General features: G+C 40.0%; 1 protein-coding gene across 2 annotated transcripts in view; it reads left to right on the top strand.

Moving 5' to 3' along the window:
• Nucleotides 1-27,357, top strand: part of AMFR (autocrine motility factor receptor) — a 59,185-nt gene that overhangs the window by 5,536 nt on the left and 26,292 nt on the right. For both annotated transcript variants that reach the window (XM_064383086.1, XM_064383087.1), the window contains exons 2-10: nt 5,845-5,937; nt 10,788-10,952; nt 12,244-12,396; nt 15,062-15,102; nt 15,265-15,397; nt 16,974-17,107; nt 17,942-18,052; nt 23,145-23,335; nt 26,180-26,283. In XM_064383086.1, the coding sequence (XP_064239156.1) occupies nt 5,845-5,937; nt 10,788-10,952; nt 12,244-12,396; nt 15,062-15,102; nt 15,265-15,397; nt 16,974-17,107; nt 17,942-18,052; nt 23,145-23,335; nt 26,180-26,283 (1,125 nt within the window). The remainder of the gene's footprint in view (nt 1-5,844; nt 5,938-10,787; nt 10,953-12,243; nt 12,397-15,061; nt 15,103-15,264; nt 15,398-16,973; nt 17,108-17,941; nt 18,053-23,144; nt 23,336-26,179; nt 26,284-27,357) is intronic.

Raw genomic sequence — 27,357 nt, 5'->3', positions numbered from 1 at the left:
GGAATTAACTTTGAGGTTGCGTAAGTCAAGGTTGCTGGGATCATTACTGTCTGACCTGCTACATTCTGTCCAGGGACAAGTAAAACTTGTTTTTATTTTGTATAGACTGGGAAAAAAAGGCATTTGGTGAGTTTTTAAAAATGATTTGAAGTTTTGACAGCACTGTAGCTATAAGAAACATTCTGAAATACGGTTGAATTTTTTTTTTTTTCCTGAGACAGAGTCTTGCTCTGTTGCCCAAATTGGAGTTCAGTGGTGCGATCTTGGCTCACCGCAACCTCCACCTCCTGGGTTCAAGCGATTCTCTTGCCTCAACCTCCCAAGTAGCTGGGATTATGGGTGTGTGCCACCACACCTGGCTAATTTTTTGTATTTTTAGTAGAGATGGGGTTTCATCACGTTGAACTCCTGACCTCAGGTGACCCACCTGCCTTGGCCTCCCAAAGTGCTGAGATTATAGACATGAGCCACCACGCCCAGCCATAGTTGAAATATTGTACTATAACAGGTGAACTTGTTTTTGTTTGTTACTAATCAGTTTGTCATCATATGGTGAGAAAAATAATGTGGAATTTCAGAACTAGTCAGATTAGTTTAGTAGATTCTAAACTTTAAAAAAAAAAAATTAAAAATAGATAATGCATGCTCAGGGTATAAAAGTTAAGGGGTACAGTCCTGGCATGGTGGCTCATGCCTATAATTGTAGCACTTTGGGAAGCTGAGGTGGGAGGGTCACCTGAGGTCAGGAGTTTGAGACCAGCCTGGCCAACATAGTGAAACTTGTCTACTAAAAATACAAAAATTAGCTGGGCATGGTCGCTCATGCCTGTAATCCCAGTTACTTGGGAGCCTGAGGCAGGAGAATCTCTTGAACCTGGGAGTTGGAGGTTGCAGTGAACTGAGATCACACCACTGCACTCCAGCCTGGGTGACAGAGTGAGACTCCGTCTAAAAAAACAAAAAAAAAGTAAGAGGTACAGAAGTGATATGCAGTGAAAAGTAGATCTCTTTCTCTCCCCCTGTTATCTGTTTCCCTCTTCCAGAAATGACAATTATCAAATTCTTGTAGTAAGTAGTGGTATTAAGCAGGAGACTGAGAAATACCCAGATTGGTCAAGTCCTTGGCAGTTCACACCTACGTATTATACAAACATGTACGTGCACATATTCTTTCTTTTTTACACAGCGTGGCATAGCAAGTAATCACATTTCTGCACCTGGCCTTTTTTTCAGTGAATAAGTTATCTTGAAGGCTCTGTATAATGCTGGTAAATACAGAGCTGCTAGGCCACGTTGTTTTATGGGCTTCATTTGCATTCCACTAAACAGAAGTTTTACAGTTTATTCAACTAAGTCTTCCTAATGGACATTTGCTTTCCATTTTTCTGCTATTATAAAAAATTCCTCAGTGAACACCTTATATTTTTTGGATTCTGCCTGCTAGGAAAAGTTAGTTAGCTGTATAGAACAGATAAAATGAAGTTAGTACTTTGGGATTTGCTTTTATTTATTTATTTATTTGAGACGGGTCTCATTATGTTACCCAGGCTGGTCTTGAACTCCTTGCATCAAAGAATCCTTTTGCCATGGCCTCCCAAAGTGCAGGGATAACAGGCATGTTCCACTGTGCCTGACCCAGGGATTTGCTTTATTTTACTTTACTTTTTTAAGCAGATTTTTTTTTTTTTTTAAACAGAGTCTCACTCCAGTTGCCCAGGCTGGAGTGCAGTGCTGCAGTTTTGGCTCACTGCAGCCTTGACCTCCCTGGGTTAGGGTGATTCTCCCACCTTAGCCTCCCAAGTAGCTGGGACTACAGGCACACACCACCACACCCGGCTGCTTTTTTTGTGTTTTTATTAGAGACAGGGTTTTGCCATGATGCCCAGTCTGGTCTTGAACTCCTGGACTCAAGCAATCCACCCACGCCGGCCTTCCAAAATGCTGGGATTATCGATGTGAGCTGGTGGGATTTGCTTTTAAATGAGGAATGCTCCAGTTATATTTCTTTCAGTACAGATTGGGTATCCTTTATCCAAAATGCTTGGGACCAGAAGTTTTGGATTTAGAATTTTTCATATGCATAATGAGATTTTGGAATATTTGCATATACATAATGAGATATTTTGGGGATGGGACCCAAATGTAAACATGAAATTTCTCTATGTTTCTTATATACTTCATATACATAGCCTGAAGGAAGTTCATTTTTCCCTTAGAAACACTGGGTAAACTGTTGTAAGCCTGCATTTTGACTGCGATTCATCACATGAGGTCAAGTGTGGAATTTTCCACTTGTGGCACCATGTTGGTGCTCAAAAACTTTTGGACTTTGGAGCATTTCAGATTTTGGATTTTTGCATTAGGGATGCTCAGTTGTGTTTACAATTTTTCAAGCTTTTGTTAACTGAAGTTGGGAAGTTTTAGGTATGACACAGTATTATTTATTTATTTATTTATTTATTTGAGACAAGGTCTCACTCTGTTTCCCAGGCTGGAGCAGTGCAGTGGTGCAGTCACAGTTCACTATAGCCTTGACCTCCTGGGCGCAAGAGATCCTCCCACCTCAGCCTCCTCAGTAGCTGAGACTACAGGTGCACACCACCCCACCAGTCTGTTTTGTATCTTTTGTAGAGATGGGGTTTCACTCTGTTGCCCAGGCTGGTCTTGAATTCCTGAGTTCAAGCAGTTCTCCCCACCTCGGCCTCCCAAAGTGCTGGGATTAAAGATTCAAACCACTGTGCCTGGTCCGTATTTGTAATTAACATATAATAATTATAATTAAGGCATTTTTCCTTAAATAGACATAGAATAGTTATTAATAATTATTAAGGTGTTTTAAAAAATCTTTGTTTATAATCTTAAAATAATTTTTAGTTGCTTTTAATCCTTTGTAGCTTTGGCTACAGTGTTCACAACAGCTTATCTCCTTTTTACATAATTTCTCTTTTTAGTATCAGTATACTTTCTCAAGCCTTTTTTTTTTTTTTCCTGCTTAGCCATGCTAACTTTCAGATCTTCATTTAAATTAAAATAGGAAGTGGTTGTCTGTGGATGATGGGATTATGAGAGACTTTTACCTTTTCTTTGATAAATTAAAGATATATATTTTTTATACTTTATTTTGAACTCAGAGACTTTTATTTAGGCTGGGTGCAGTGGCTCACGCCTGTAATCCCAGTACTTTGGGAGGCTGAGGTGGACGGATCACTTGAGCCCAGGAGTTCAAGACCAGCCCTGGCAGCATGGTGAAACTTTGTGTCTACACAAAAATACAAAAATTAGTGGGGTAGCTCACACCTGTAATCCCAGCTACTTGGAAAGCTGAGACAGGAGAATAGCTTGAACCTGGAAGGCGGGGAGGTTGCAGTCATCAGAGATTGAGCCATTGTACTCCAGTTTAGGCAACAGAGTGAGGCTGTCAGAAAAAAGAAAAACCAAAAAACAGACCTTTATTTTAAAAAGTTTGAGAAATAATGAATAATACTTTATTTTTCGTTTGATAACTTAAGGTGTGTGAGACAAGAACACAAAATCAAACACCGCATGTTCTCGCTCATAGGCGGGTGTTGAACAATGAGAACACATGGACACAGGGAGGGGAGCACTACACACTGGGGTCTGTTGGGGGAAAATAGGGGAGGGACAGTGAGGGGTGGGGAGTTGGGGAGAGATAGCATGGGGAGAGATGCCAGATATAGGTGAAGGGGAGGAAGGCAGCAAATCACACTGCCACATGTGTACCTATGCAACAATCTTGCATGTTCTTCACATGTACCCGAAAACCTAAAATGCAATTAAAAAAAAAAAAGATGTGTATGAGAGTGCTATCTGGAAGAGAGAAATGTTTAAGCGACCCTATATTTGTTTTTTTTTCCTCCATCATTACTCTCCTAGTAACCTGCTTGGCCTTCTGTTAAATTGCTTACTATGTTCTATCTCTTGTAGGTTCTAAAAGCTCTTTGAGTTTAGGGCTCAGAGCTCTCTCATTTTTCTGATTTCCCACATGCCTTGAACAAGTGCTAAATGTGTTGCATTCGTTTTTAAAATTCATATGCCTACATGTAAAAATAGGAAGAATTCTTTTAAGCAATTGTGTTGTAATTAAGTTGGGGCATGTTTGGCTGGGGATGTGACGTGAAGGGTTGTGGTTTTGTCCTATGACATTTCTCTTAGTTAAGGTGGCTGAGATTGACTGTTTAGATCACAGCAAAGGTGAGTCTTTTTAGCATCTATTTTATCACCTTAAAAATGAACATTTTAAGTTACCTGAATTGTTTTTTCTTTTTAAAAAATTTTATATATTTTTCAGTAGGGACAGAGTTTTGCTGTGTTGCCCAGGCTGGTCTCAAACTCCTGGTCTCAAGCAGTCCTCCCACCTTGGTCTCCTAAAGTGCCAGGATTACAAGTGTGAGCTGACCAGGCTCCTGGTAGCAATCTGGACCGTTTTTGAATAGGCCTGTTGCACAAATTAGGATATTTGGGGGAACTAGTTTGGGCTTTTGCTCCTGGTTGTTTGAAGGATTTAAGTACCAAAACAGTTTATTTTTTCAGCAGAACTATTTTTGTTTTAATCCTTTAAAAATATATTACATACTTCCTTGGCCCATCAGACAGACAGAATAGAACTAAACTTAATGTAATCATTTGTAATGAATCAGGGCTGCCTTTAAGTGTTCTCCCAAAGGAGGGATGGTGTGAGGTACTAAACAGACCCTGAGGAGATCTCAGGGATCTTGCTTTCTTAAATTACTCTCCTCTATCCCCTTTCTTAGTTAAAATTATCACTTGCTTTTATAAGTAGAGGGAAGAGTGACTTGGCACAGGTAATACGGTAAATGTAGTGAATCAAAGGCAGAAGCAACTTTACTGATTGGAGTTCCTTTTCAATTGCTCTCAACAAGTCGTCTTTACTGTCTTTATCAAGGTCCTTTTGGCTTTTTGGGGTTATTCAGAGTAATGTGATACCCCACACTAATCTCTTGGTTGGGGACAGCCAACTCTTCCATTTTGTAAGCATTAAGATTTGTTGTGTAGGTGTAAGGATATTCATCACTTAGGGTTTTTTTTTTTTTTTTAAGTTTTCTAATAGACTGTTGAAGAAGGCCTTGGTTTTACATTGGTATTCCCAGGTTGCCTTTCATCTCTTAGCCCCTCTCACCAATTTTTGTTTTTCTTCTGTTTTCCTGATTCCACCTCATTGCAATGCCACAGAACCTTTACTTCAAAGCCGACACCAAGCATGGAGAGCATTTATCTTTTGGTTGAAAGACTTTTCCATTGCACTAAATATTAAAATATTCTCTCTACATATATATTTTGGTTATTAGTTCCTTATAATGAGACTTTTTTTGTAATCATCCACACTCATACCCCTGCCTCCTATTTGTTTGGCAGGGCAGAATGTCTGGGTGCTGGATTTTACTATTCATGATAACTTCAATTTCTAGAATAGTTTTCTTGAAGGCTACCAAAATAATGTCAGAAATGAGGTACTTGGGAAGGACCTGTAGTTTACAAGTTTCATATAGTTTTGCACATATAGTACAAAGTGTGCACACAATTCAGTTAAGGCTGAAGCATGAGGTGGCCTGCCGGAGGGTATATATTGGTACAAGTACTGTGACTTAGCTGGTGAGCTGGTGCCTCTCTTCCCAGTCGTCATCCCTACACCCACTGCCCAGAACAGTGTGTGCTTTCAGTTATTACTTATCTTGCATTGGGAGAGAACCAGAAAGACTCACTTGTCACTGGAAATGGTGGCTGAATTCTTAATATGAGATTTTTAGAGCTGCTTTTATTTTTCAGCAGGAGGAAATAAACTTCCTTTCTCTGATTTGTGTACAGGTTCTAGTAAATACTGCTTGCTGTGTTTTGATGTTGGTGGCTAAGCTCATCCAGTGTATTGTGTTTGGCCCTCTTCGAGTGAGTGAGAGACAGGTAAGTCTACACTGAAAGGATGGATTCTTGTGACTAGATTATTTTTTAAACTTTGTATTTTTATGATTTCAGATGTTTGGAAAAGTTCCATGAATACTGTGTACCGTTTATCCAATATTTTGTTCTAGTTGCTTTAATATTCACTTTTTATTTATACATACTTTTTTTCTGAGTCATTTGAAAGTAAGTTGTGAACGTCATTACCCTTTTGCCTCTAAATACTTCAGTGTGTATTTTCTAAGAGCAAAGGCATTTTAACAGCACAGTGATTAAAATTAGGAAATTTAACATTGATAAAATACTTTGTCTAATCCACAGTCCATATTCAGTTTAGCCAAGTTGTCCAAATATTGTTTTTTATAGCGGTTTTTCTCCATGACTTTTAGGAATGTTGTTTTTAAAGAAGCCTAGATTTGTTTAATTTTGAATGATTATAAATGTCACCCCATAGAATGTGGGTTCTTTTCCAAAAGAATTTACCAGGAGATTTCTCTCTGTGGAAAGGTAAATTAAGAATCATTGTTTTACAAGCATAAAATTAGATGACTTGTTCTTGTTTTAGGTAAGATTGTCTGACATTGGGAAGTGACGCTCAGAATGGGGAGGGGGACACTTTAAATGAAGAATTATGCCACAAGCATACTGTATAGATTGGCAGTTCCCTGAGGATTTAGGTGGAAAGGGTGTAGAATGGTTTTTTTTTTTTTTTTTTTGAGACAGAGTCTTGCTCTGTCACCCAGACTGGAGTGCAGTGGTATGATCTCAGCTCATTGCAACCTCTGCCTCCTTGGTTCAAGCACTTCTGCCTCACCCTCCCAAGTAGCTGGGGATTACAGGCATGCACCACCACACCTGGCCAGTTTTTGTTTACAATCCATATTCAGTGGACTGAATTTTAGTAGAGACTGAATTTTTAGTAGAGACACGGTTTTGCTGTGTTGGCCAGGCTGGTCTTGAACTCCTGATCTCAGGTGATCCACCTGCCTTGGCCTCCCAAAGTGCTGGGATTACAGGCATGAGCCACAGCGCCTGACATGGTATGTTTTAAAGTAAGAATTTAGAACTGTCCTTCAGAATCACAATGTAAGAACAAAACTGTGTTTTATTCTATCTTATCCCAGTGATAAGACACAGGAACCTACTACATGAAAAGCACAACAACAGATTTACTTTGTGTTCAAAGTGCAGTGTTCATTCTCTCTTTACTTACCCTTTTCAACCCAAATCTCGTTTTGTAAAATCAGCTGAAGTCCTAGTTTAGAGCTGACACGTGTTACTCAGTGGTTGAGCCCTTGAATGCCATTGTGAGCAGGACTATTTTGTTTTCCAAGAGATCTTTTATTAGTTAGTATTCAGTACTTTCTTCAGTATCAACTCTAGAGGTCTCCCAGATAGGTTCTAAATGCTGCTTTTTCGGAGGGTGGAGGGTGGGAGGGAGAGAGGGTCTTGCTCTGTTGCCCATGCTGTAGTGCACTGGTGCGATCTCTGCTCACTGCAGCCTCAACCTCCTGAGCTCAAGCAATTCTCTCATCTCAGCCTCCTGAGTACCTGAGACTACAGGCATGTGCCACACCTGGCTGATTATTTTGGTATTTGTAGAGATGGGGTTTTACCATGTTGCCCAGGCTGGTCTCAAACTGCTAAGCTCAAGCAATCTGCCCGCCTCAGCCTCCCAAAGTGCTAGAATTATAGATATGAGCCACCACAACCAGCTTAAATGCTTCTTTTGATACTTCAAGTTTTCCTTCAAAGTTTTGATTTGTAGACCAGAAATTGGTCAGCCCAGGCAGGCTTGGTAGATTGATCTGGCACCAGTGGGTTTTATAAACTTTATTTTCCCTAAAAGTTTAGCTCTCTCAGGTTGAAATTTATTTATTTATTTATTTTGAGACAGAGTTTCTCTCTTGTTGCCCAGGCTGGAGTGCAATGACACGATCTCGGCTCACTATAATTTTCATCTCTCGGGTTCAAGTGATTCTCCTGCCTCAGCCTCATGAATAGCTGGGATCACAGGCATGCGCCACCACGCCTGACTAATTTTAGCGGAAAGGGGATTTATCTGTGTTGGTCAGGCTGGTCTCAAACACCTGACCTCGGGTGATCTGCCCGCCTCGGCCTCCCAAAGTGCTGGGATTACAGGCCTGAGCAGTCCAGGTTGAAATTTATAGAAAGTATGATATTTACTTATAAGTATTTTAGGGATTTTTTTACTAGATCAAGAGGTGATTATAATGAGCATGTTTGCTATCTAGCTACACTTTTGGTTTTTACAGCATTGATCGTATCTTCCCTGCTGTTCTATATTGGCTTATTTTATGTTTAATGTCATCCAGTAGCATCAATTAAGAACCGTTTTGAGTTAGAACTCTCTAGAATTGACATAGGTTTGCTCTGTGGGTGCTTAAATTTCTAGAAATAGAGTCATGCTAGAGGCAAAGACCTCGAATATCTAAAATGATTAAGTGGAGGCTTAGAGCAAGGAGGCTTTTTGATTTTTTTTTTTTTAAGTGCTTAGTGCCTATTATGGTACTTGAGCCCAGGAGTTTGGTGCTGCAGTGAGCTACGACTTGGCCACTGCACTCCAGCCAGGATGACAGAGTAAGACCCTGTCTCTTTAAAAAAAAAAGTATACTTAGAGTCATGCTTCCATTCTTACCCTTTTCACTCAGTTCTCCTAGATGGCTTGATAGTCTACTTTAACATGTGGGGGAATTATACCCTCCTTATTGCCCTCTTTTTTTTTTTTTTTTTTGAGACAGAGTCTTGCTCTGTCACCAGACTGGAGTGCAGTGGCGTGATCTCAGCTCACTGCAACCTCCACCTCCAGGGTTCAAGTGATTCTCCTGCCCCAGCCTCCCGAGTAGCTGGGACTACAGGCATGCACCACCATGGCCAGCTAATTTTTGTATTTTGAGTACAGATGGGGTTTTACCATGTTGGCCAGGATGGTCTCGATCTCTGGACCTTGTGATCCTCCCACCTCAGCTTCCCAAAGTGCTGGGATTACAGGCGTGAGCCACTGTGCCTGGCTGCTCTCTTTTATTTCATGGTTAGTGAAGTTTTTTAAAACTGGAAGCCCTCAGTGTAAAGAGTACAGTCAAGCAGATATGCATACACACTGCCCATACTTACATGACTGCTTTGGAAATTAGGTAGATTTTACTTATTATAAACCATAAAAACATTTGTAATTTTTTATTTGACAGTGCTGAAGTAACTCATACAAAGATACATACAAAAATATTCATCGCAATTTTTTTTTTTTTTTTGAGACAGAGTCTTGCTCTGTTGCCCAGGCTGGTGTGCAGTGGCATGATCCTGGCTCCCTGCAATCTTCACTGCCCAGGTTCAAGCAATTCTTGTGCTTCAGCCTCCTGAGTAGCTGGGATTACAGGCATGTGCTGCCACACTCAGCTAATTTTTGTATTTTTATTCGAGACGGAGGTTTTGCTGTGTTACCCAGGCTGGTCTTAAACTCTTGGGCTCAAGTGAGCCACCCTCCTCAGCCTCCCAGAGTGCTGGGATTACGTGTGCGAGCAACCACGCCCAACCCTCATTATAATTTTTTTTTGAATGGTGAAAATTTTAAAACAGTTTCATTGTCTATCTTAAGCCATTAAAATGGTATACTGGTATATTCAGAGAATATTCATTGACATTGTTGGTAAGGTTCTCACAATACAACAGGTGAAAGAAAGCAGTGTACAAAAATTAATGTGTTTTGCACATAGGGAAAAGACAAGAAAATTCATAAAAATGTTAAGCCATCATTTTTCATTTTCCTTGTACTTTGTATGCCCCATTTATTATGAGCTGACAAATGGTTGTGTTATGTTTTAATTTGAAGAATTTCTTTTTAAAAAAAGGGTTATCTTTTTATTGTGTAAGAATCTGGAAGGTAGAAGTACTAAAAATGATACCGATGGCCCTTACCATTCTTTTTCATTGTGCATGAAAAATGTAAGCATTTTCTTCTTGTTTTTGAGACATGGTCTTTCTCTGTCGCCCAGGCTGGAGTGCAGTGGCACAATAATGGCCCACTGTAGCCTTGACCTCCTGGGCTCAACTGATCCTCCCACCCCAGCCTCCTGAGTAGGTGGGACTACAGACGTGCACCACCATGCCCAGCTAATTTTTGTGGGTTTTTTTTTTTTTTTTTGAGGCGGAGTTTTGGTCTTTTGCCCAGGCTGGAGTGCAGTGGCGCTATCTCAGCCAACCTCTGCCTCCTGAGTTCAAGTGGTTCTCCTGCCTCAGCCTCCCGAGTAGCTGAGATTACAGGCGTCTGCCACCATTCCCAGCTAATTTTTTATTTTTAGTAGAGATGGGGTTTCTCTATAATGGTCAGGCTGGTCTCGAACTTGTGACTTAAGGCGATCCGCCCACCTTGACCTCCCAAAGTGCTGGGATTACAGCGTGAGCCACTGTGCCTGGCCTGTTTTTTTTTTTTTTTGGTAGAGACGAGGTTTCACCATGTTGTTTAAGCTGATCTCAAACTCTTGAGCTCAAGCTGTCCACCCGCTTCAGCCTCCAAAAGTGCTGGGATTACAGGCATAAGCCACCATGCCTGGCCTATTTCTTAATATGTAAGTTACTAAACTAATGTCACTATCCTTTTAATAGCTAAAATTCCATAACTGATTTAGGGTTACAGTTCAGAGTTTACAGATTACTTTCTGGGTGTCTTCTTTAGATAGCTGCTTTTTGCTTTTCCTTCTGTTTTATTGAGGACAAGTGTTGGAAAGCCGAGTGCGGAATATATCTTCCATAGAAGCCAGCTTTTGTTATGGTAACTTCTGTTAAATGGGGTAGGTGTGATGGTACTCACCTTCATAAACATTTTTCTTTTTTAGCATCTCAAAGACAAATTTTGGAATTTTATTTTCTACAAGTTCATTTTCATCTTTGGTGTGCTGAATGTCCAGACGGTGGAAGAGGTGGTCATGTGGTGCCTCTGGTTTGCTGGACTTGTCTTTCTGCACCTGATGGTTCAGCTCTGCAAGGATCGATTTGAATATGTGAGTTTTTAGCCAAGCTTTTTGCTTGCTTAGTCACACATTTGCCAGCTTTGAATTGTGTAACATGAATGAGCCACAGAAGGCATGGTCAGGGTGGCTCTCCTGGGAAGACTCCTAGATCAGGCCCCCATTGCCTATTTCTTGAAGAACTTTCTGTAGCAGCCAAGAGATGCAGAATTGATGTCTCCTAGGGAGCTTTCCTCTCAGCCTGTAGTGTATTACATTACACTTCACCTATGCAAACTGTTTTGATCACAGTGCAAGGAAACCTTGATACATAAACAATAAAATCTGGTCTTTTCTAGATATTTTTTGTTCTAGTCTCCTTCTGTCTCCCTCCACTCACCCTGGTTCTCGGAGCTCTTCTTTCTGACTAGTTTATACGATTTCCACCCCTGGGCCAGGACTGAATTAGCTCCCTTAGCTTCCTTGGTTGCAGAAGTGAATCATTTTATATCTGGTACAAGATCTGAGCCACTTGGTTTCAGATCATAGCTGTGTGGGTGAACCCCCACCCATTAGTGACCTAAAGTAATCTCATGAGTCCCAGATAAATGTGCACCTACAATGCTGCCCCTCAGTTAAACCCACTCCAGGGCCTTGTGTTTCCCTGTCTTTACCCAGTCCACATGGACCTTGCACCTCTGTGAGAGTTAATCTCACTCTCAAAACCTTTATTTCTTTCACATTCAACCCTCATTTGCAGTCACAAACTGGAGCTTCTAACCTCCCAAACTGGTTTTTTTTAAAAATCTACACCTGCAACCTCAGGAGTTGCAGCTCCAGGCCTTCTTTTCAGGCTGTTGCCTCTACTTGCATAATGCTGACATCACATTGTAATAGTGGTAACTCTGCACCTGGATTGCATTTCAGTTGTCCTAGCCCTAACAGACTGGGAATGCCAATTTCAGAGAGGACTAGAGCAAGATTGAGAAATACAACAGAATAGGCACTGTCCTGAGTCTTGTTGAAGGTGAGAGGATAGAATTATATACCCTTGGAACATTGCTTCTAGAGGTTTATAATCCTAGTGCTAGGAGGATCCTTAGAGTAAGAGAGAGAAATATAATGCATAGTGTTATATTCAGTAAATTAAATGATAAGGATCTCTGAATATCAGCTCACGCTCATATTTGGGTTATTGTAGAATTGGACCATATAGTGATGGGATACATTTCTGTGCTTAGCACAGAACCCTAAGCAGAGAAGCCAAGATTGACCTTGAATTTCTCAGTGAAGTTTAACACTGCCATGAAGAAGAATGAGCAGTTTCCCGTTGTGTGCATTTCAGCTTTCCTTCTCGCCCACCACGCCTATGAGCAGCCATGGTCGAGTCCTGTCTCTGTTGGTTGCCATGCTGCTTTCCTGCTGTGGACTGGCGGCTGTCTGCTGCATCACTGGGTACACCCATGGAATGCACACCTTGGCTTTTATGGCTGCAGAGGTGAGATGCTGGACACAGGACTTGCTCAGATTGTGTTTCTGTCTGTTTTCAAGGAAGCTGGATGTTTGACATGTTATTTTCACTCATGAAATGACAGATGGATATTTGGTCTTAATTTTAACAAGCATTTCAGTTCCTTTTTGTGTATTGGGTACTGGTACTGAATGCTTTTGTGTGGTATTTTATGTAATTCTTTACATGGGGTATAAATATTTTACAGAATAATGAATATGTAAACTGTATTTGTCATTTTGAAGGAAAAATCTGATCTATTCATGAATATTTTAAGATTTTAAAAATTTTTACTCTTTTAAATCTTTCTGAAAATACCAACTTTTGTTCGGTACAAATAAAAATTCTTTGTATGTCCTTATATTTAATGGCTATTTTTGCTTTTTCCTCTTGCCAAAGGCAAAGTACTTTTACCCATAATTAGTATTATTAATTAAAAAATGAGATATTAGATAAAGTGAAGCTAACTGGCTAATATCAAAACACTAAGTTTAAACTAATTGGGAATTTGGTAGAGCAGAGTTAAAGTTTATTTCTGTTTGACAGCATTCACTTTGGAGTACATTTAGTAGTGTAAGTAAAATTAGAAAAGGAACATTTAAATACATAATGTTAATTATGATATTATAATATAAATAAAATATAATAGTCCTAATATAAATAATAGGATATGTAATCTTAGTTGAATAGGATTCAATACAGAAAGTATTCTGTATATGAAAAATATACAACTATATTTCATCTTGACACAAAATCTGCTGAAAAATCTATTTACACTGACTTATTTCCTTTGCTTTAGATATATTTTATTACAAAGCACAGTTAGAATGATACTACATTTGCCTTTTTTGGTTCTTTAACTTTCAACTAATACAATACTAGTCCAAACTTTGAAAAGTGTATACCTGAAAATAAACACATTTGGGCCGGGCGCGGTGGCTCACGCCTGTAATCTCAGCACTTTGGGAGGCCGAGGTGGGTGGATCACGAGGTCAAGAGATCGAGACCATCCTGGTCAACATGGTGAAACCCCGTCTCTACTAAAAATACAAAAAATTAGCTGGGCACGGTGGTGCGCGCCTGATATCCCAGCTGCTCAGGAGGCTGAGGCAGGAGAATTGCCTGAACCCAGGAGGCGGAGGTTGTGGTGAGCCGAGATTGCACCATTGCACTCCAGCCTGGGTAACAAGAGCGAAACTCCGTCTCAAAAAAAAAAAAAAAAGAGAAAATAAATACATTTAACCTAGGCCTGTCAGGTCATACTATAGTATATACTTTTATTTTAGCTTGTTACTGTTTATTCTTTTAAGATAATTTATCATATTACACATTTGATATTTTAAAACATTTCTTATATTCATATATTCATAGGGTTGCTCATGTAAAATATTTTTCACTTATAAATGGGAATTTAATCTCAAACATAAATAATATAATAGTTTTATTCTACTAGATTAACAGGACTTTTTTCTTAATGAAACATGTCTTTTTTTTTTTTTTTTTTTTTAAAACAAGGTCTCACTTTGTTGCCCAGGCTGGAGTGCAGTGGTGCAATCTTGGCTCACTGCAACTTCCACCTTGTGGGCTCAAGTGATCCTCCAATCTTAGTCTCCCTAGTAGCTGGGACCACAGGCATGAACCATCATCCCTGGCTGATTTTTTGTTTTTTTGTAGAGATGGGGTTTTGCCATGTTACCCAGGCTGGTCTTGAACTCCTGAGATCAAGCAATCCACCCACCTTGGCCTCTCAAAGTGCTGAGATTACAGGTGTGAGCCACTGTGCCTTGCTGTCAATTTCTATAATAAAAAATACCCTTCAAGACCAGCCTAGCCAAAGTAGTGAGACTTTGTCTGTACAAGGGGGAAAAAGCCATGAGAGGCTTATTTATTTATTTGAGACAGGGTCTGGGGTCTGGCTTTGTCACCCAGGCTGGAGTGCTGTGGTATGATCTCTGCTTACTACGGTCTCTACCTCCAGGCTCAATCCATCTTCCCACCTCAGCCTCCCAAGTAGCTGGAACTACAGGAACATGCTACCATGCCCAGCTGATTTTTCTATTTTTTGTAGAGATGGGGTTTCACCACGTTGCCCAGGCTGGATTTGAACTCCTGAGCTTGAGCAGTCCTCCTGCCTCGGTCTCCCAAAAGTGCTGGGGTTAAAGGTGTGACATGGCCAACCTTATTTTGCTTTTGATTTCTTTCATACTCTTTTCTGCTGGTGGACAAAGGGAGTGCACAAAGCACTAGGGAGAGAGCAGGTCCTCTTGTCTAGGATAGCAGTACCTAACCTATACTTGGAGTTACAGCATCACCCTTCTAAGTAATCTGTTATAGTGATTTAATGCTATGTGAAATAGAATTGATGGTCAAACTACCAAGGTGAACCTCAAGATTATAGGGGGATTCCCAGGAGCTGGAGAGGTGTAATTGGTTGTCACCTGTTAACAGGACTTTTCCTCAATATAAATTGGATTTCTAAATCATAAAAATATTTTATGGAAATTTGAAGCAGAGAAAACAAAATAACAGGTAAACTTGAACAATCTGATTTTTAATTGAACCGAGAAGTGTTTGTCTTTTATCATTTTATAAAAATGAATTTGGCCTGAACAATGCTAAATTTTACTAAAATGAAAACTATCCTCTTTTATAGTCTCTTCTTGTGACAGTGAGGACTGCTCATGTGATTTTACGGTGAGTGAAATTTGGGAGGGAGGTGATTGAGGCCTACTCATGGAATTGATTTTAAGATGTAGCAGGTATGAAATATATAAAAATCTGACTAAACTACAACATGGTTAAACCAAATTCAGTTGTAACAGTAAATTAGTAAGGTGTTTTCTCTCTTCATTACAGATACGTAATTCACCTCTGGGACCTCAACCACGAAGGGACGTGGGAAGGAAAGGGGACATACGTCTATTACACAGATTTCGTCATGGAGCTCACTCTCCTGTCCCTAGACCTCATGCACCACATTCACATGTTGGTAAGTTCCCTCAGAAGGAGCTCTAACAGAGGGCAAGCCTTTTAGAATTAGGAGCAGTAATGGTTTGTTCATTAAAAAATGAAACCTTAGGATTAAGATGTGGATGGACTACTTAAAACACTAAAAATGAATGTGGTTGCAAACCTAGGGTCCCTCTTTTTGCCACTGGGTGTAAGGCAGTGCTGTGGAACTGCTTTGGCTGGTGCCAACTCAGGAGGTGTTTCTTGTCGTGGGAGACTTATTTAACTTTGCTGACCAAGTCACTAGATCGTTCTTTTTGCATGAAATTAAGAAGCTACCTTTCCCCATAGTTTCTTTGACTTTACATATTTAGCAGTTACTTTGTAGGTGGTAATGAGAATTCCTGCAATGTTAGCTACTTCACGGATTCATACGTTTTCCATCTTTGTAATTTAAAAAAAGTGTTTATACTTAATTCCTACATTCCTACTACCATCATTGTTTACATTTTACTTTGGTATGTTAGAAATTACAGTGTCATAGATCTGCTTCATTGGTTAGCACTTCAGTGATCTAATAATGGTGAGATTCAAAATAGTTGCCTGGCAACTTACTTAAATTATGAGCCTGGCAAGTAGCATTTTAAAATTATTGGGCTAGACATGGACATTTCTAAGTCTACTTTTTGAAAGAAACTTTGAAAACATACTTTTTTAAGAAAGCATGTAATTCTTTTTTTAAAAAAACCTCTCTCCCCCCTCAAAAAAGGAAAAAAACAAGTGGCCAAAGATAACTGTTAAGATTTTTTTGTCTTTTTTTAAATTTTAATTTTTTTCTTCATACTTGTTTCCTAACTGCTTCTTTTTATGTATTTGAATACATACATTCATAAGTTGACATCATATTCTAGACATACAGTTTTTTTTTTAACTAATGTATTATGAACATTTTGCTATGCTAGCATCAGTTCTTTTAAGCCATTTTAATACTTTCAGGATAAAAATTTCATCAGATAACTATACCATGATTTAATGAACCACATCCCACAGTGGGTTATTTAGGTTATATTTGATTGTTTGCTATTTCACATCTTTACATATTTTTTTTATCATATATTAGTTTGATAAAGATAGTTCTATCTTTATCATTTATTTAATACCTTTTTCATTTATCTTATACTATCTTCCCATATAATTGACCTTTAGAACTGTTGTTTATACAAATATAATAGTAATATGTAGTTGTTTAGTATAATAAATGTAATTAATGACTATATAATTACACATTTTTTGAGTTTACAACCTGTTCTTCTGCTGGGCATTTTGTTTATTGTCATATTTTCTCTTTTATAATTGCATGGATAGACATCTTTTTGCGTAAAGCTTTTCCATTTCTGATGAATTTCTCAGGAAAGATGGCTGGCAATGGAACACCTAGGCTGACAAGCATGTGCGTTGTTTAAATCATATGATAAATCTGTGTATTTCCTTTCTGAGAGACACTGCAGTTCACCTTTGCCAATAGTTAAGAGCTTCTGCTGCCTACTGCACCTTCCTCACTAGCAAGTTCATGTTTACTTTTATTGTGTGTTTTGTTCTCTTTCTCTCTGTTTAAGTTATTTGGCAACATCTGGTTATCCATGGCCAGCCTGGTCATCTTTATGCAGTTGCGTTACCTGTTTCATGAGGTGCAGCGTCGAATTCGTCGGCACAAGAACTATCTGCGTGTGGTTGGGAACATGGAGGCCAGGTAAGGAAGCACAAGTTGATGTTGCCTAAGTTTACTCATTTTCGCTTTTTAATAGTAGCAGATCTCAGATGTCAGAATGTGTGTTTGCAAACTGTTAACAGAGTGGTGGAGAGGAGAGGCTCTGGAGTCAGACTGCCTGGGTGTGAATCCCCATTTAGGTGCTGTGTGATTTGGGGCAATTTACTTCGCCTCTAAATTAGGGATGATGACAGAACCTTCTGCCTAAACTACTGGGAGAATTTGGTGCAATAATTCATGTACTTAGAATGGTAGTGGGCACATAGTGCTCGGTAAGTATTAGGCTCTTATTCATCATTATTTGATTGTCATTATTATCAAATAAACGCTTCATTGGGCTTCTGCTCTGTTCATTTCCTGAAAGTGGGTCTCAGTTGTTCTCTGCACATGCGTGTTTACAAATACATACTTAACCTCATTGAAGGAGGCACTCTTTTGCCAAGCTGAGGCTAAACCACACTTGGAGGTGCAAAATTAATGGGTATCCTCTTTGCGCCCAGGGGCACAGCTTGGATCTCTTCTTTGTGCCCAGGGACAGTTTGGATATCTGGGGGCCTTACTCCTCTGATTTGTCCAGATGTGGTCTCTGAGGTCTTCACTAACAGCAGCCATTATTAAGACAGAGTTCCTGTGCATAAGTTTCTCGCTCACTTTTTAATGGGCTTTGAAGATAAATTCTATTTTTGATTATCAAAAATGTTTTGCTGAACACACTTTCTCTGTAACTGTGCTGTGATACAGGTGCAGCCTATAAAGTGGTGTTTAGTGTGTGTGGAACTGACTGAGGTTCCTGCTGGGCTTGTTTTGTTTCCACAGGTTTGCAGTTGCAACTCCAGAGGAGCTGGCTGTCAACAATGACGACTGTGCCATCTGCTGGGACTCCATGCAGGCTGCGCGGAAACTGCCCTGTGGACATCTTTTCCACAAGTAGGAGCTTTGTGAAGGGCCTTGTGGGACTGGTATTCTGTCCAGGGCGTGTGGGTATGTTTTGTACCCAGGCTTGAGACTCATCCTAGCGGAGGAGTGGGGACGTTAACCTCAGCCTGGTCTTGCTGCTGGCACTGAGTGTTCTGGGAAGCTCTTGGGTCTCCTTCTTTGTGCCTTAGCCTCTTCCCTACATCATAGGACTGTTTCCCACCCAGAGTTTGCCATCTTAATTTCTGGAAATGTTAGCTGTCTTCATAATATGTCTTCTCCATTTTAGCTCTGAAGTACGGTAAATATGCCTGTAAGATTTAAAAGAAAGGATTGGGAGGATTCCTTGCTTTCAAATAGCTTATTAGCTAACTGGGAGAGAGAATATATAATTTTGCATTTTGTACATACCCTCAAGCCTAAAAGCACACCAGAGAAGTGGATTGAGATGGGGACTAGACCAGGACCACTAACCAGCACAGAAGATCTGTGCCTGTCATCCAGGATTACAAAATAATCTCTTCAGTAATCCTTCTGGATGGGAGTAGATCTGAGATACCATTGGGCCTCTGTCTGTCTCACGTGAATGACTCTGTGTATAGGCTTGACGTTTGATGTTGGTGGACCCTGAGGTAGCTTTTGTCCTTTTGCATGTGTTTTCAGTTTTGCATATTGGGAAAGTTCTGATCTTTGAATCTTTAATCTTCCTTTCTTATTTTACAATCTCAAAGAGTTTTTCTTCTTCTTTTTAATGTAGGGCTTTGGAGCTAGAATCTCAGTAACTTAACATATTTGTTGACAGATTTTTTTTCTAATGTGCTGGGTGCTGTGTTAGGCTCTAGGGACAAAATGAAAATGACCAGTGTGGTCATTGCTTTCCTGGAGCTTATAGTCAAATAGAAGAGTCCAACATGAGTGAACCAGGCACATTTATGAATTTTAAAGTGTCAATGAGTTAAGTGCTTTAAAGCAAAGGAACATGGTTCTTGAGAGCTTGTAACAAAGGATTCCAACTCCAACTTGAAGGAAGTGACTCTTGAAGATAAGTAGGAGTTACGTCAACAAAAGGAGGGATCAGGTGGTACTAGGTACTTGAGACAGAGGGAGCATTTGTGCAGCAGGAAGAAATGGAAGAGACTGAAAGAGAAGCTGTGTGGGAAATCCCAGAGAGTAAAGGAAAAGGGTGTCTGCTGAGGCAGAAGACACATAGGCAGGGCCTGGAGGACCATTGGGAGTGGTGAGATGCTATTGGAGGCTAAGTAAGGATTGGCGGGTAAGTTTTGCTATTTGAGAAGATCAGGGGGATTGGTTAGTAATGGCTGCAGTGGTTCATCCCAGCACTTCGGGAGGCTGAGGCGAGCGGATCACCTGAGGCCAGGAGTTTGAGACCAGACTCACCAACATGGGGAAACCCGGTCTCTACTAAAAATACAAAAAATTTACCGAGCCTGGTGGCAGGCACCTGTAATCCCAGCTGCTTGGAAGGCTGAGGTAGGATAATCCCTTCAACCCAGGAGGCAGAGGTTGCAGAGAGATCGTGCCACTACATTCCAGCCTGGGCAACAAGAATGAAACTCCGTCAAAAAAAAAAAAAAGAGAGAGAGAGTAGCTTAGACTTTGGTAGTAGAAGAAGAGTTAGTGAGAAGACAGATTTGAGGGGATCTGGAAGGATGTGGTGCTAGACTGGCTGAGGGAAAGTGAGGAATGAAAGAGGTGCCAGGCTTTCTCCAGTTATGCGGCTTGGGCAATTGGTGTAGAGTGATGCTGTTTGTTGAGGTTGGGAAGACCAGGGAATTTGCACACATTTCTCAAAATTATTTCAGTTAGTCCCTAAGGAGCTTGGAGGCTAGTTGGGAAGAATAGCTCCAAATAACTCTATTTTAGCTCAGAAATAATATCTTCAAGCATATGGTTAGATTAATTTTAGGATTTAATTTTTTTGAGGCAAAATTAAGATAATATACATTTAACTATTTTAAAGTGTACAGTTCAGTGACTATTAGTGTGTTCACAATGTTATGCAACCACCCTTCTCACTAGTTTCAAAGCCTTTTCATCACCCCATAATAGCGCCCCATCGTCACTAAGTAAGCACTCTCCGTTCCTTCCTTCTCCATCAGCTGGCAACCACTCATCCACTTTTTGTCTCTATGGATTTACCTGTTTTGGACATTTCATATGAAGGAATCATATGACATGTGACTTTTTGTGACTGGCTTCTTTGACTTAGTATTTTTTTAGGTCATCCAAGTTGTAAGCATGTATCAGTACTTCATTACTTTTTAATGGGTGAATTTAAATAATTTTATAAATTAAACAATTTGTTTATCCATTCATCCATTGGTGAACATTTGGGTTGTTTCTACATTTTGACTATTGTGAATAATGCTGCTAGGAACATGCGCTTGTAAGAAATATCTGTTTGAGGACTTGTTCTCACTTCTTTCGGGTATATGCCTAGGAGTGAAATTGCTGGGTCATATGATAATTCTATGTTTAACTTTTGAGGAAACGCCAAACTGTTTTCTTCAGTAGCTGTATCACTTTATATTCCCACCAGCAATACCTGAGGGTTCTAGTTTCTTCATATTCTTTTTCTTTAAAGACGGGGTTTCACCATGTTGGCCATGCTGGTCTTGAACTCCTGACCTCAGGTGATCTGCCCGCCTTGGCCTCCCAAAGTGCTGAGATTACTGGCGTGAGCCACCGCACCCAGCCTAGTTTCTTCATATTCTTGCCAACACTTGTCATTTTCTATTTTTGTTGATATAGCCATTCTTGTGTGTATGAAGTATTATCTCATTACGGTGGATTTTGTTTTGTTTTTTAGTAATAATTCTTAAATATAGTTTTGTATTCAGATAAAATACAGCATAAAATTTACCATTAGCCATTTTTAAGTAGATAGTCTGGTGGCATGAAGTACAATCACATTGTTGTACAGCCTTCATCACTATCTGTCTCCAGAACTTTTTCATCTTATGAAACTAAAATTGTCTCCAGTATTCAGCAAGCCCCGCTCTGCTCCTCCCAAAGCCCTTGGCAACCACCATTCTATTTTTTGTCTCTATGGTTACTCTAGATACCTCTGTTGGCTTTGGGTTTAGTTTGCTCTTTTTCTGGTTCTGTAGGCATAAAGTTAGGTTTTTGATTTGAGAGCTTTCTTCTTTTTAGGCATTTTCTGCTACCAGTTTGCCTCTGAGCATTGCTTCCACTGCATCCCACAAGTTTGGGATTTTTGTTGTGTTTTTGTTTTCATTTGTCTCAAAGTGTCTCATTTTCCAAGTGATTTCTTCTTTACTCAGTGGTTGCTTAAGAGTTAGGATTTAACTTTAAAACACTTGTCTGCCTTGGGTTGAGTGAACAGATAGTTGTTAGGACGTGCTCTTGGTTTGCTTTACTTTGTAGCTTCGGGAATAGATTGTGTGCTGAGGATCTAAGGAAAATTCATTTTGATTTGTGATAATGTCTATGTTCTTGCAGACACAATAGCTAGGTAATTTGTTGCTACAGAGGGTATTTTTGCAACATTTCAGAGTCCAGTGAGTAGATCTGTTTTCTCTCTAAAGTTTGATTTCTCTCAGTTAAGGACTCTAGCATTTTATTTTTATTGGAAAACTATATCTAACTAGTTGTACTCACCTTGGAGTTTTTAGGCTGTTATATTTAATGTGAGAGGATTTTACAGTCTATGAAATAAATTTAGATTTGCTTATAAAAAGTATGTCACAGTGTAGCATTATTGGAAGGCAAGGATCTTGCATACTTTTGTAATCCCCCACAAGGCTAATTTTGTTATACTAGTGGTGTGATTTAAGGATGTCACTAGGAGAAGTGGACTTTTGAAAAGTAATTTATTTGACTAAATTACCACAGACAAATTATAGATACTTATTGCAAAATGTGATAGAGTTGGGTATACACATAAAGACGGATGACATTATTTTGGAACATGACTGTCACGTCCTCTCATGACACAGAGATAGTAAGAAGTAGTTCCATCTTGGCCTCTAGGAAACTCCTATTACTTACGTACCATTTGGTTGCTGGAGACTCTGAGGGTTATCGTATTATGGTGAGATTTTCCTTTATAACTTTATATCTACACATGTTCATAGATATTTAAAAGAAGACACAGCATTTTTATTCAGTGCCTACTTGAGCCCATAGAGAAAGATAACAAATTCTTATAAAATGGAAAGGACCTTGGAGATTAATTCATTTAGCCATTTCTTTCTTTAGTGGAGAGGACTAGTCAAGAGAGGTTGAAGAGACCGCCTGGATCACACATCTAGTTAGTGAAAGAATTGAGACCAGATCTCACATTTTTTGCTTCTTAGTCTAGTACCCTTTCCTTTAATGGACACCTCAAGTATTTAGTGAGTGTCTACCATAATTAAGGCATTATCATCTCCTGAGAGAGAGCAAAAGAAGCTTTGGCCTTGTTGGGAAAGCAGCATGCAAAGAGAAGAGGGTGGAGGACTTTGAGGTGGTGAATGGAGAGGAGAGTTTAAAGGTTAGCCAGGGGAGGGGGGAGGTAGGGACCTGTAGGGCTGTCATGCTTGAGGAAAAAGCGGATAGGAGGTCTTAGCAAGTTTGGTGCCAGATAAGTGAGTTGAAAGAAGAGGAGCTTGAGTGAGTGAGTGAGAGATTTTTGACATGAAGATTTTGAAGACAAGGACAAGGTTATGACTGTGGTAGCTAAAGCAGAGTGAAAGACGAGCATCAGAGTAGAGAACTCAAGGACATGAGAGGCCAGGGTGTTGGATGATTCAGCCACATGGATTTTGAAGTAGCCAAATGAAGTTGGACAAGAAGATGGTGAGCCATGCTAGGAAGTCCCATTGAAGAGGGGTCACAACCAGGAACTTGGTAGATGACTTCATATAATAATTAATGTTCCCAGCAGGACATGCTAGAAGTATAGTAGGGCAAAGAGGTAATGTCCATAAATGCTTTTCAACACTTAAATCTCACTAGTGGTAGAGTGAAAATGAAATTGGAGCACATTTATTACATCCAGAGTACTTCTGGTAAATTCTCACAAAGTGTGCTAAGGGACAATCAAGGTTGCTGATGTATCTTCTTTTGGACTTTTTGGTAGCTCCTGTCTTCGTTCCTGGCTAGAACAAGACACCTCCTGTCCAACATGCAGAATGTCTCTTAATATCGCCGACAATAATCGTGTCAGGGAAGACCATCAAGGAGAGAACTTGGATGAGAATTTGGTTCCTGTAGCAGCAGCCGAAGGGAGACCTCGCTTAAACCAACACAATCACTTCTTCCATTTCGATGGTTAGTTGGCTTTGACCTCTAAAACTATACCTAAAGGGTGTTCTCCCCTAAGCAGATACTGTATTAATTATAAATTACCCTGTACAGACCAGTTTAATATTTAGTCATGTGCTCCATAACGATGTTTCAGTCCATGACAAGCCACATATACGGCAGTGGTCCCATAAGGTGATAATGGACCTAAAAAAATCATGTGGCCTGGTTTTACTATAATTTTTATTATTACTTTAAAGTGTACTCATACTTACATACAAAAAAATTCACTGTAAAGCAGCCTCAGGCAGGTCCTTCAGGAGGTATTCCAGAAGAAGGTATTGTTATTCTAGGAGATGACAGCTCCATGCTTGTTACTGTCCCTGAAGACTTTCCAGTGGGACAGGAGGTGGAGATGGAAGACAGTGATATTGATGTTCCTGACCTGTGTAGGCTTAGGCTAATGTGTGTGTTTGTATCTTAGTTTTTAACAAAAAAATTTTTAAAATAAAATTAAAACTTTGAGAAATATAAAAACTCTTACAGAATAAAGATATAATGAAAGAAAATATTTTTGTACAGCTGTATAGGGTATTTGGATTTTAAGCTAAGTATTACTACAGGAGTCAAAAAGTTAAAACAAGTTTATAAAGTAAAAAACTTATAGTAAGCTAAATTTAATTTATTGAAGAAAGAAATATTTTTTCTTGAATTTAGTGTAGCCTAAATGTACAGTGTTTATAAAGTCTACAGTAGCATATGGTAATGTCCTGGGCCTTCACATTTCACCACTCACTGACTCACGAAGAGCAGCTTTAATCCTCCAAGCTTCATTCGTGGTAAGTGCCCTATGTAGGTGTACTTTTTTGTTTTTTATGTACCATATTTTTACTGTACGTTTCCTATTAGATATGTTTAGATACACAAATACTTAGCACTGTGTTACAATTGCCTGCAGCATTCAGTACAGTACATGCTATACAGGATTGTAGCCTAGAGCAATAGACTATATCATATAGCCTAGGTGTGTAGTAAGCTATACCATTTAGGTTTATGTAAATATATTCTATGACGTTTGCACAATGATGAAATCGCCTAACAACACATTTCTCAGAACGTGTCCCTGTTGTTAAGCTACGCATTGACTGTATTTCAATTTTGATTGGAAGTGTTTAGGTGGAATGGATGGATGGATAGGTAGAGATAGAACCAACAGAGGGGTGCTAGGCATTTTGCTAGATTCCGTGTCAGCATGGGCGGGATGGGGCGGGAGGGTGGAGAAGTAAAACTGAATCAACCATGTCCTCAAGGAGTACACTTAATCATCTCAATAGTTAACCTTCGCTCATAATGTGTTTCATTCGTGTAGCATTTAAGTATATAATGAACTATCATTGAGAAGCCTTTCTAGTGAGTACCACAAACAGAATCAGAGCTGGAACCCTATTGCTTTGTTCATAAAATATAAATCTTCTGCTTCTCAGCAGTGTTAAAAGGAGTTTTAATGAAAATCACATTTAAAATTCTAAGGCTATGATTGTATCAGGGTCTGGTTGATCATCCTTCCTTAATTCACATTGAGCTGCTGTTGATGTTCATCAGTCCAGTATCACTAAATTCTGTGAGTTCATGGTTATAATTATTACTGTAACACAAGCATCCCTGGAATTTTGTTAGCAGTAGTGATGTTCACATCCCTGATTTGAGTTTCAAGAATGGGGTGCAGTGGGGGTGGTGTCATGTTGGTGAAATCCTATAAAGAAAGGACCAGGGGGAGTAGAGTCACATCTCCCAGAAGAGTAGATGGGGCTGCTTGGCTGGCTCGGCCCAGAATGCTGGAGGGGTATGGAGGGCCCAATTTGGTGCCTGCGAATGAAGGGTAAAACTTCTGAAATATACTAGCAATATTGGAGATGAGACCTGGTTATGTAATCTATTATTTTATGATTTATGATTACTAAAAATTTAGTCAAAATAGATAAAATCAACTTTATTTCTCCCTAGTTAGTACATATGAAACAAGTATCCATTTTGTAAATGGGTACATTTTGTTTGGCAAGACCTTTGAGATGGCCATTCTACTTGCATTTCTATTCCATGGATCAGTGTTTCTTTGTGAAGGAATGAAAAGCAGCCTTAAATGTGTAGCTTGATATTGGGTTGTTTTACAGCTGATTCTTGGTGCTGTTGTATCTTGGTCTCCTGTTTTTTTGGAAAATAACAGAAGCAGCAGACTCTTTGGTGCCATTAGTCTACAAGCCTGTGTTGTAAAATAGCACAATTTAAAAATAATTTTGAATCAGAAAACCAAGGCTTTTAAGATTTAGGGAAAAATACTTCCTGAAAGTAAATGTGAAAATGCCCCCAAATGAGTAGTCATTTGTGTAGAGCGTGAAAGAGAGGAGCCAGAGCTCATGTGTCGTAGAAGCTTTAGAGCCTTGAAAAGCTTCCTCATCTCCCAGGCTGAGTGTGCGACGCTGGGCTGGGCTGGATCCAGTCCTCCTGCAAGGCAGGAGAGCTCAGCAGTGAAGGGTTCTAGAGCTTGCCTGTGTGGCTTCACATTTTGGCCATCATAGTTAAACTATGTGATCTTGGACCAGTCCCTTAACTTCTGAGTGCCTCAGAGACCAAAGACCAAGGGTACTAGTGCCGTATCTTTGAGAAGGATACAGTGAAAATGATAATAGGAGGTACCATGTTGGGTGTAGTGAGGATTAAATGAGCTAGTCCACGTGGAACACTTGGCATGAGAGGCCTGCCATACAGGAAGCACTCAGTGAACACCAGCCATTACTGTGGCTGCCGTGAGAGCAGATGACAGGGGAAAGAGTCAAGGCTCTGAAACTTATGCTGGATTCTTGTTTTCTTCAGGGTCTCGGATTGCGAGCTGGCTGCCGAGTTTTTCAGTTGAAGTGATGCACACAACCAACATTCTTGGCATTACGCAGGCCAGCAACTCCCAGCTCAATGCAATGGTAAGGCCTGCTAGCTGCTATAAGAGAATCACTAGGAATTCGGAGGGAAGGAACAGCTAGAGTGTGTGTTGGGTATATGACCTTGTTGGTCTTACTCTGCTCTGGCAGAATAGAAGGATTTTTAGGGGCTTTTTATTCATTGGAACTGTTTACATTCCTGTGTTTTAAATTTTGAAACTCATTTTATTTCTGTGGCAGATAATCTAACCTTTTCTGAACACTACTAGGTTCACTCTGTTGTGATCTAGGCCTTCCTTGGGACTCCTTTGATTTTAGCCAAAAAAAATTTTTTTTCTTTTGGAGACAGGGTCTTGCTCCATTGCCCAGGATGGAGTGCAGTATCACGATCTCAGCTTACTGCGCCCTCTGCCTCCCGAGTTCAAGCAGTTCTCCTGCCTCAGCCTCCTGAGTAGCTGGGAGGCATGTGGGATTACAGGCATGTGCCACCACACCTGGCTAATTTTTGTAGAAACAGGGTTTCACCATGCTGGCCAGGCTGTTCTCGAACTCCTGACCTCAAGTGATGAGTCTGCCTTGGCCTCCCGAAGTGCTGGGATTACAGGTGTGAGCCACTGCATCCAGCCTTTAGCCAAAATATTTTGGGGAATTATTGACTCGAGTGAATGATGTGCCTTTTATTAAAAATTTTATGAGACTGGGCACAGTGGCTCACTCCTGTAATCCCAGAACTTTGGGAGGGCGAGGCAGACAGTTAGCTTGATTGCCCAGGAGTTTGAGGCTGCAGTGATCTGCTCACACCATTGCATTCCAGCTTGGGTGACAGAGTGAGACCCCATCTCTTAAAAAAAAAAAAAAGTCTGGGCACAGTGGCTCACACCTGTAATCCCAGCACTTTGGGAGGCCAAGGCAGGTGGATCACCTGAGGTAAGGAGTTCGAGACCAGCCTGTCCAACATGGTGAAATCCCATCTCTACTAAAAATACAAAAATTTGCTGGGCATGATGGCATGCACCTGTAATCCCAGCTATTTCAGAGGCTGAGGCAGAAGAATTGCTTGAACCTGGGAGGCAGAGTTGCAGTGAGCCGAGATCACATCATTACATTCCAGCCTGG

Source organism: Aotus nancymaae, unplaced genomic scaffold, assembly GCF_030222135.1.
Source record: "Aotus nancymaae isolate 86718 unplaced genomic scaffold, 86718_ANA_hifiasm-v0.15.2.pri h1tg000030l, whole genome shotgun sequence".
In the NCBI taxonomy this organism is placed as follows: domain Eukaryota; kingdom Metazoa; phylum Chordata; class Mammalia; order Primates; family Aotidae; genus Aotus; species Aotus nancymaae.
This window is presented reverse-complemented; position numbering and strand designations above follow the sequence as displayed.